The sequence below is a fragment of the Idiotropiscis lumnitzeri genome, chromosome 1 (assembly GCF_059441095.1).
Source record: "Idiotropiscis lumnitzeri isolate Australia: NSW breed Sydney's pygmy pipehorse chromosome 1, RoL_Ilum_1.0, whole genome shotgun sequence".
Lineage (NCBI taxonomy): Eukaryota > Metazoa > Chordata > Actinopteri > Syngnathiformes > Syngnathidae > Idiotropiscis > Idiotropiscis lumnitzeri.
This window is the reverse complement of record NC_142391.1, coordinates 33,415,680-33,426,263: the sequence shown is the minus strand read 5'-3', so window position 1 is coordinate 33,426,263 and position 10,584 is coordinate 33,415,680. Positions and strand designations below refer to the sequence as shown.

Below are 10,584 nucleotides of genomic sequence, written 5' to 3'. Positions count from 1 at the left end.
TTGTTGATAATCACATGTGAATTCAAGAAATAAAAAAATGTTGATTTAAAAAGGAAATCAATTGTTCATTCACTATATTGTCATGTTTTTATTGTTTAATAAAACCCTTCCCTCAGGTACCTGGGATTAATTTGCAAGAAAGTGCTCCTCAAAATTAGAAATTTGCACCAGTCATTACTGCTCAAAGTGAATTTTGTGAGGCAAAATTTGAAGGCAAGTGAGCGAATACTTATGGAATTACATAAAGGGGATTTATAACCAGAAGTGTGCAGTAAAAAAGGTAATGTTTGCAAATATTAAAAATATATAGTTTGTATAATTCACTTAAATCATTGCATGGGAGACCATTATATTTGTTTTTGTTGCCGACTATATATACTCAAACATATTCAAGCTAACCATTTTGGAATACTGTAACTCCCAGATGTTTTAATTAATTTATTATTATTATGATTTATAATCCCTCAGTAGACAAAAACGCAAACATATTTAAATTATTCAATTGTGAATAAAATTAAATTCACCTGTTTAGTGTCACAAAAAACCCACACACCTTTCTATTGTAAAACAATTTTATTAATTTAAATAAAAACTAGCCATAAAATCAAACACATTAAATTATAAAACTTAAATTAGAGTTTTTCCACCTGATAAGCAATGTAAACATCTTAAATATAAAATAAAGATGTCGGTATTCCTGAGTGAAAAATGTAAACAATCGCTTATGACATTGTTTTATTCAAGCCACTGCTTACATATCGTGTTTGTGCTCGGGCTCAGAAAAGGAGCTGGTCATACGATATAAGCGAAGCTTGGTTCTCATGCTGCGCAGACACTGAGCATTGCGATCCAGGATCTCCTCCAGCTTGTCCACGTAGTCCACAAATGCCTATTTTTTTTTTTTAAAGCAAGAAGTCCATCAGAGCAGAATTAAAGATGCAGTCAACAGCAGAATGTTACCACTTCTGACCATATGAGGCTGCTTGCATAGAAGCGTTTGGTCCTCATGCAATAAAGGCTCCATCTTCCTCAGTTTCTCCCAGTGGGCCTGGATAACCCGCCATCTTGAGTTGAGAAAAGAAGAGTGTGTGAAGTGTGGAGTATTGCGTGGTAGTTTACAAAGATTACAGCAAAACTATCTCCAAGGCAACAGTTTTAGCCTTACTGAAGGACCAACATTCCAAAAGTAGGAAATAATTCTGACTTTATAATCATAATGATTGTATTTTATTGTATCTTCAATATGGAGATGTTAAGATCTGCCAGCACTGAGATTGGTCGCTAATTTGGTATCAGAAATGTCAGGGAGGCAGTTTGTCGCCGAGCATCAGAATTGGGAAGTTAGGAGTGAAAAAAAATGAAAAAAAACTTTCCATGTGCAAAGAAAATACCGCCCAACTCCTGAACGCAATTTGAGCCACCTTACTTACTTGGCATGATCCATTGTTATGGAAAACTCTGGGTTGCAGGGTCTTTCTTTCCAGTGCAACTCCGCAGGATCCTCGATTTGGAAATGATGAGATTTGCCCTGGTGATCTGGTTCTGGTGTAGCAGCACTGGTCTGAAGATTTGGTGCCGTGTTTTCACTCATATTGAAAGTGGGTGAGATGGCTTTTTTTGGTGCACATGAGGCAGGTCCGCGTCTCTGTTCTGTGAGATGATCTGCATCAGAAGTGGGAGGCCCGACGTCCTTTGGTAGGCAGAGATCTGCATCCTCATCCTTTGCATGTGTGAGATGCGACAAATTATACTTATTGTCCAATTTGGTGTCAGAAAACGGAAACCAAGAATCTTTTGGGACACAGAGGTCTGCATCTTCATCCTTTGCATGCATGAAATGCTCGTTTATTATGCACTCATTGGGCAATTTGGCGCCAGAGGTGGGAGACCGGAGGAAAAATTCTCGGTGTTTTTTCTTTGCATGTGTCAGATGCTCCTTCATTGTGTTCTTAATGTCCAGTTTCATTCCAGAAGTAGGAGACCAGCAATTCATTGGGGAGCGAATCTCCGTGTCATCCTTTGCTTGTGTGAGATGGTCCCGTTTGCACTTACTCATCAATTTGGTATGAGAAGGTGATTTGAATTGAATTTTGTCATCATTAATTTTTGCATGTGTGAGCCGCTCCTTTGTGCACTTTTTTTCCAACTTTTTGGCACAGGTAGGAGACTGGAAGTCCTGTGGTAGACAAAGATCAGCATTCTCATCCTTTGCATGTGTGAACTCCTTTGTGTACTTTTTTGCAAATTTGGAGTCAGAAGTAGAAGACCGGAAGTTTAATTGTCTGTCTTTATTGTTTGCATGTGTGAGTGGCTCATTTTTTCTCCCAAGTGGCTGGCTGTTGGTCCGATCTCCTTGAACCGGCAAGGCTGTGGATGCCTTGGTTTGGGAGACGCTTGAGGCGTTATCCTGAGACGTTTTTGCTTTATCCTCCACATGTTTGTGCACCGGTGTATTTTTTAACGGTCGAGGTAGCATTTTCCTTTCCTGGAGGGCTCGCACCACACTCTTCAGTTCACAGGCTGAAGAGCAGGGCTGCACAGATTGCGCCTGCTGATGTGGCATTTGAACAGCAGGGGAGCCGCACAGGGTCTTGCGGACCGACATTAAACAGTCCGTCCACAGCCCGTCGAGCGAGGGGTCCATTTCCAGCGAGTCCTCTCCGTTCTCTCCGGAGTTGAGGGACACAACGGCTGCATTCACCACGGGGTCAGGAGGTTGTAAATTAGTCATCCACCTCATCTGTGCCCTTTGCGGCGCGTCCTCTCCTACCGAATCACTACTTCCGACCCCGCTGTCGTACACCGTCGGGGCATCTTTTGAATTAGGACGGGCGGAAAATGCGAGTTGTCCGGGGGATGATACGGAGGAGCGGCGGGATCGGTGGCTGGAAGAAGGTGGTGACACGGAGAACGGCACGAACATTTGCAGCTGCTGGTGATAATGTCGCAGGTGCTGCTGCATCTCCTTGTCCACCGTCGTGTCTTCTCTACTTTTTTCTGTTGACTCTGATGTTTTCTCATTTTGGCTTCCCTCACTTGGCACTCCCTCGTTTTCTTTGTCGGAACAGAGCCCTCCATCGCCCTTTTCCTGGGAGTTCCTTGCCTTCTCAAGTCTGACCCCATGTTTGGCTTTTGCAGCTCTTTCCTCCCCATATCGACTGCTCTTAGGCGTGGAACAGTCAACGGGACACCCCACGGATTTCCTTGCGGTGGGTGAAAGGGAGCCAAGAGATGCTCGGGGTGTTGTCGTCTTTGGGGTCTTTGAGAGATTCTTCCCAACGCCGCTGTATTTGGAAGGCGGTGGGCTTTTGCATTCTTGTCCTTCACTGCAACCCCTCAACTCCTTCACACTGTGGGAAATAAAACAGATGTCCTGAACAGGTCTGATCACTTGCTGGTTGTCCACCAAATCACTCGACACTTTTTCATCCGGCTGTGTTCTGGTGCCTTCAGTAACTGCCAGAATTTATTAGGGTACAGAAAATGTTGACAAGTTAACCGATTTGCATTTTTTATCCTCTGAAACCCATCCCAAGTTTTTGTATTTATGGTACCTATCATCCATTATTTGCACTAACCTGTTACCTATTTGCTGTTTCTGAAATACCACAAGATGGGACCGAAGCACCAAAGAAAAATCATGCTTGGTGTCATCTTGAGACATTGTGATAGAAAACTGTTTAAAGGGAGGAACTTATCTTGAAAGCTTTTTTCACACAGAGTGGCGAGGGTTTGCAAGGGTAGCGAATGTTTATTTTTTCATCAAGGTTCGTTCAAGGTCAAAATGACGTTTACAAACAGTTTTAATAGCTGCAAAAAAGTTTTTCTTTTGAACATTCATCAACGACCAGTACCCTCACAACCACTCGCAAACCTTTGCTGTTCAGTGGGATATGGACTTTAAACAGGCCAAAGCCTTGTCTTAATGAATATGTGAGGTTTTTGCACAATCTTGTAGCATCTACTGGAAATAACAGCATTAAACCTTTTAGTGGAGATGCCAAACTTACGAGTCACAAAAGGTATTGGGCATTATTCCATGAATAGCAAGAATTACAGTAGTCGCTAAACAACTCACCTATTTGTTTTGTTGTGCAATTTCTGAAATAATCACACATGTCACAATGTTGTACCAAAACTATGGCTAATGGAATCATTTTTCAAGCGATACATTTCAGCTGAAAATCTAGCATGTGCATGTACTTTGTTTCATTTGAACTCTCTGCGTTCTCTTTTCTACTGCTTCCATGATCAGGCTTCCAGAGGAGCACCAAGTTCACACCAGCCAGGGGTGAAGCAGTAGAACATTAAGTGGAGTGGCCAGATCAGCACTGGTGTTAATGAATTAGACATTCATCAATGAGGCTCATTGCCATAAACGCGGGCACATTTTCTGCCACATATGCATATTTGGCATAATTTGAATACATCCAAATAACATCTGAGCAGAGATGAATTCCGCTTGGCAGAGCAGAGAGTTCACCACCTGTGCAGGCTTTGTGAATTAGATGCAATCTGATGCTCATTTTTACCGGTTGGCACAACGCAAAAGCCACGCAATCCTTTAGTGAATTCGGCCCTTAGTGTTTTATACATTCAGTATATAGCCAAGGTGATTTTTTTTTTAATAGTATGCCTTTATGATAGACAACAGTGTGTTCCACACTAATTCAGGTCACCACTGCAGCAACCCTGCCACCCCCTCCCAAAAAAAAAAAACACCCCGAAACTCACTATCTCCAGCCAAGATCATCGGTCTATCATAACAGGTTGCGTTCGAAGCAGCTATTTTGGGCAAATTCCAGGGCTTTTTCTTTGACAAAATACATTACTTAATTTCCCATGATGAACACTTACCGGTCAGCATATCTCAGCGTGTTCAGAGTGTGCTCTGTGGCAATGTTACCAGGTGAAATGTTGGCAATCATGCAAGTCATGGAGTTGCCAACAAATGAATCTTTCAGGACCTAAGCACAAAAAAACCAACAACAGTTTAGTGAACTGAAAATAACATTCCAGAAAGACTGCATTTGAGGTCTTAGCACCTGAGTGAGTTTGCTTTGTCTGAAAGGTGTGTGGCGCTGCTCCTGATCAAGGGAGCGGATACATTCTTTAAGCTGCGGGAGGGAAAATTTGAAATCATTTCAGGTCTCCCACTTCTGATGCTGAGATTGCCTAAAAAGCCCATTTCATAACTTGAAACCGTTGAGGACAGATAATTTCGGTTGCCATCTCTCACTTTTGATGCCAAAATGGGCCAATAATCCAGTTTCCCTCTTCTGACAAGTACCGTAACCCATTAAAGGAGCATCTCACATGCTAAGTATGAGGATAGAGAATTCTGCCCCCCAGGGGCTCTCTTTTAATGCCAAATTAGCCAATAAGTCCATAAAGAAGCGTGTTGTTGTAGCTTACAGCCAACAGACTCTGGTTGATCTCAGCTCCCTCCATACGAGTCTGCCAGTCTGTTGCTGTGGTATCCGACGCGCGCTCACTTCCCGCCAAGTCGATGAACCACATTCTTACAAAAACAGAGCATGTTGTACACTTGTTTTGTGGGACATGAGTATAACCTATGCAGATACCAAGCTGACAGTCCAATGTAGTAGATCACCTGCCAATGATTTGCTGGTTGGGGGATCTGAGCTGAATTTGAAGCAAAGCGTGAGACCGAGACGAGAGCGGATTGACGCCACTGACCCTCTTTTTGCGTGCCGCCAAACCCTGTGAAATCACCTTGAAACGCAATAAAAAAGGGACAACGATGGCACTATTTTATCCAATATGCAGAAAGACCCTCGTTTGTCTTATAAGTCAAAGGCAGTTAGTTGTTTACCGACCTTCAGGATCGAGTTGACTGAGTCCACTCTAACGTCACAAAGGCCTGCAATGTGAACCACACCATTACCATCCTCCCTCACAAACAACCTGAAAAAAAGATCAAAAATGGAGTTTGTTGAAAAGAATGAGGACGGAGAATTCTGCCCCCAAAGGCCTCTGGTTTGACACCGCTGACGCCAAAGTGGCTAAAAAGTAATTTTCCATTTTTGGCTACTTTAGAACCCATCCAAAAACAAAGAGCACCTTTTCCTGTTGTTGAGCAGGTCATAGAGCTGGCGACAGTAGATCTCACAGAAGCTGACATACACCAGCATTTGGCTGCGCGTTGCTGACAGGTGGGCAAAGATGTCCTGGACCGCCAGCACGTATAAACCCGCTTCGCCAGGAGTCGAACCCATCATGGTATGAGTCTTGCCCGCGCCCGTCTGGCCAAATGCAAAGCAGGTGGCCTTCCCCCTACATATGCGCATACAACTGGTCGAATTAGTACCATTAACTACTGATCATAAAGGCTGTGAAGATCCTTTAAACAATAACATAAAATTGAGCTGAAAGAAAACGGTTTCTTGAATTAATATTAACTACTGAGTAAAAGTCTATACTCGCAGGAAACGTCCCTTAAAAAAAAAAACAACCGTCTCAGTAAGTACTGATCAGAATTTCTATTCTGGCTTGAGGGAACCCTTAAAAATATTCAACAAATAAAATGAATACATAGTGTAAAAAATATATAAACGAACTGAAATAAAAAAGAATTGATAAATAAAAGGAAATAAATGGGCAAGTTGACACCTTACCCATCGAGCATGTGCTGCACCAGAGGATATGCCGTTTTCTTATATACTTCCTGATTGGAATGATACTCTCCAAAAACTTGGTCAAAGTAGAATGGGTGCTACAAAACAAATCAGACAGTGACATAAGCATTTAGGAGACAGCCGATGGGATCTCAGGGTATTATTGTTTTAAAATGAAAAATGTGACATGTCACACCTGGAGAATGTACTGGGTGAGATCCACAGCTTCCTTGCGTTCTTCCACAATCACGCACTCCGCACTGGGTATTATCACGACATCCACTTCGCCCTTCCTGCTCTCGGCGTGTGTCAGAGGTCGTTTCCTCACGCAAACGATGATCCTAGGCCCATGAGTTTGCCTATAAATGACAGAATACAAATGAAAGAAAATGAAGCAACTACAATTTGATGCAAATCAAATAATTTCTTTTGAAGGAGTGAGGTAAAATCCAACAATTGGAAATGCATGGGAATTTCCACGGTAAATTAAAATGCTTTATTAATTTTTAGGCATCGCTCGTCAAGACCTTTGGTGCATCTTGTGTTTTGTGCAAGAAGGACTTGCAAGCAAGTTGATGTTCCAATTAATTATTTTTTCATATGCTGTTAAATATTTATATGATATTAGTAATAAATAAACGATTCCAACATATTATAGTATAATGACTTGTTATATCTGATTCTGATTACAACATTCGTTGCTGATTGACTACTGAGGGTATGGCATCCATTTTAACAACCTTTGCACACACTTGATCATTCAGTCCAGCTGGTGGGGAGCTGCAAAGCACTCAACTCACTTTTTTGCAGAAACAGGCTGAAGCGGAAGCCCGTAGTTGTACCCTGGTTTTCTCTTGGCTTCATAAACAGGCATTGGATGACTTGCTTTCTCCGTGCATCTCTTGGCTGCTGCTCTAGGTCTCGGGTGCTGCTGGTGGTGATGGTGGAGCGTGACATTCTTCGGGGGTGGTAGTGCGGAGTATGTATTGTACATGGCTAAGCGTTTAGTAATGTCTGGCCTGGCGCTTCTTGCTTGCACCCTATGGCTGCTGTGCAACGCAGAACGCTTGGGGGACGCCCCCTGGTCATCCGCCACTTCTCCAAGTCTCAGCCCATCCTGCTCCAGTGTTTTGACCAGGTGGACTAATTTGAAGAGGCGGCTTTTATCTTCGACCGAGTGGATGTCCAGGAGGGGCAGGTCCTCCGTAGTGAGGGCTACCAGATGAGCTACGTGGCGAATCCCCATGGAGGTGAAGCTGAAGGGAACATGCAAAAATGAGTGCTTGCCGGTCCGGGTTTGGACCGAAGATATTATTACCGCTCGTGAAGATGCTGAAGTCCCACCACCTTGAGGTACTCAAACAGGTTCAGTGTCATGATTGGATGATCTTCAACTTGTCTGCACCGACCCTGGCGGGAACCACTTTTGTGATAAATTATGCAATGAAGCTTGAAATTAATACAGTAAATCCCCACATTTTCATAATTCACTATTTACAAAATGTCCGATTCACATCTCAACTGAGAGACAAGACAAGTGTACCCTGCTATAATTGGGGGTATTACTTTATCCATCCATATAATATGATGGATCCAAATGATACAAAGCCTCATACCGCTGCCATGGCAATGTGTCCTTGCTGATTCCCCTCCTGTGTGCCTTGTGTCAATGAATAACGTTGACCACGATGTCATCACAAAACTATTGAGGAACAAAGCACAGCACAAAATGTAAAAAAATGTATTCCCTATAATAGTGGCCTCCACTCTAATTGACAACGCACCTCTCTTACTCAATTCAATTGACCACATTCTCATCACAAGAATATTGGCGCCACACCTCAATGTGAAATAAAATTGCATCCATCCATCCATTATCAGATCCCCTGGAGCCTATCCCAGCTGTCTTTGGGCAATAGGCGAGGTACACCCTGGACTGGTTGCCAGCCAATCACAGGGCACACACCGACATACAACCATTAACAATCACACCTATGGACAATTTTGAGTGTTCCATGAACCTACCGTGCATTTTTTTGGCATGTGGGAGGAAACCAGAGTACCTGGAGAAAACCCACGAAGGCTCTGTGAGAATATGCAAATTCCACACAGATAGGCAGGAGCCTAGAATCAAACCCTGGACCTCTGCACTTCGAGACGACTGAGCGAACCAGTTGTCCAGCGTGCTCTCTTATAAAATTACAAATTCATAAAAAAAAGCTAAGAAATCATGTGAATAAGTATTCACAGTATTTGATTAATACTTAGTCTACGTGATGCACCTTTATTAGCAATTAATTGCTTACACATTCACTACAGTAGGTGGCAGTGTCGCTCTAATTGTCAGTCAGACTGTTTAAAGCGTATTATCTCCACTGTAGAGGTGTACTTAGAACAATTTTACAATTGTATAAACAAACTATATTTAGATATATTTATTTGGGTGTGTGTGAAATATTCTCTTCTTTGTGGGAGTGGGGTGTAACAGCAAATAATTGATAAACACTCTACTAGATAACTATTGGTCCTGATGATGTACATGACACTAATGTGTGCTGTTATTGTTTGGTGTCGCGATAGCGGCGGTGGTATTAGGAAGTGAATTAAATTGGGTAAATCCTAGGCCCAGGTACAGAATCCACGGCCTGCCACTGACTTTGACAACAAAATGCGCAAGAGCATAAATAAACTGACTCACATTTATATCACAAAACATAAATGCAATTGATTGACCATATTTAAAATAATTTACTGAGCAGCGTTTTAATCCGATAGTTCACACAATAAATAAATCACTTGAGAGCCCTTTCCCTGATCCTCAATCCTATCATTTTGGAAACTTGAGTTTTGGAAAGTCACACATATAAAGTACAACATAAAATGTAAATAAACTTACCAGAGTAAATTTCGGGCAAAAACAAGATGCACATTGAAGACGGCCGAAGAAGTGTGAGCACGTTTCTGAGGTCCGATGATGTTTGAAAAGTGTACTGGACGCCACAAGGGGCGTCGTGATATGCGAGCCTTTTGATTCAAAAACGACCTGACGGTGCTAATCTATTGCTAGAGTAGAATTAAAAGTCACATGAAATGGCTCCCTTGTGACAGTTTGCATTGACAAGTATCGCTATTTCCGCACACTTGGGTCTCCAAGGCGACGGCTCTCGCGGGTGAGCTGGAGAAAGTTGATAATCCGATAAAATAAGATTAGATCAGTCAGTTACGGCATTTTAAAAGATGTCAATCGCAAACATTAATCTGACGATCATGATTATTATTGTCACTCAAAACGTTTATAAGATATTTACTGTTCGATCAAAGGAAATTCGATAGCGCTCAATGTTTGTTTTCAATAAATATGGAATAAAAAAATCGCCGCTATGGACTCGTGTTTCAGGCCGGACAATAATAGGGAATGCACGCCTAGAAATAACTTGGTTTCACCGTGGCCTCTTGCGGTTGAAGTTAGAGAGAAGGCATCTTGCGTTGCCACTATTAATGTTAGCTTCTGTTAGTTTTTCGCTGAAAACACTTATGTTCATGCTAGGGTCCCTGTATGGCGTGATAAGAGCCTCACAAAAAAAACTTTCAGAACACACAACCTCAATATCGTGGATGGTGATTTACAAAGGTTAGGTTAACATTAAACAGCGAGTTTTTAATGATGCGCAAACAGTATCAATTTGCAAAAAAAAAACCAAAAACGATGGGCTTTCCTTCCATTTAATTGTTCGCGGTTCAGACATGATGCAGACAAACAATGAGTAGCACTTGAAGATCTATTTCATGCGAGAAAATGTATTATCACAATTTCACCAGTGTGTAAGTAGACTTTTACCCAGACCTATTGGTCCAATTATACGCCAACATTTGGAATTTTCGCTGTGAAGACAGAAAATAACGGCATAATGCTGCGGAGAAATCAATGTATTCACACAAGATGCAT

The 10,584-nt window shown here is 42.1% G+C and overlaps 1 protein-coding gene across 4 annotated transcripts; it reads right to left on the bottom strand.

Moving 5' to 3' along the window:
* Nucleotides 1-604: 604 nt before the first annotated feature.
* Nucleotides 605-10,002, bottom strand: LOC148344299 (uncharacterized). Of its 4 annotated transcripts, none has more exons than XM_088296124.1 (16): nt 9,535-10,002; nt 8,664-8,701; nt 8,255-8,340; nt 7,957-8,048; nt 7,439-7,894; nt 6,835-6,997; nt 6,639-6,736; nt 6,085-6,297; nt 5,841-5,928; nt 5,615-5,736; nt 5,416-5,521; nt 5,046-5,117; nt 4,858-4,967; nt 1,431-3,350; nt 971-1,064; nt 605-889 (listed from the first exon to the last, which is right to left on the bottom strand). In XM_088296124.1, the coding sequence occupies exons 3-16, from the start codon at nt 8,261-8,263 to the stop codon at nt 752-754; spliced, it is 3,681 nt and encodes a 1,226-aa protein (XP_088152250.1). In that variant the 5' UTR covers nt 8,264-8,340; nt 8,664-8,701; nt 9,535-10,002; the 3' UTR covers nt 605-751. The 4 variants fall into 4 exon arrangements, with proteins under 4 accessions (XP_088152250.1, XP_088152258.1, XP_088152240.1 ...); XM_088296132.1 differs by having other exon boundaries at nt 7,957-8,037; XM_088296114.1 differs by lacking the exon at nt 8,255-8,340.
* Nucleotides 10,003-10,584: the final 582 nt, after the last annotated feature.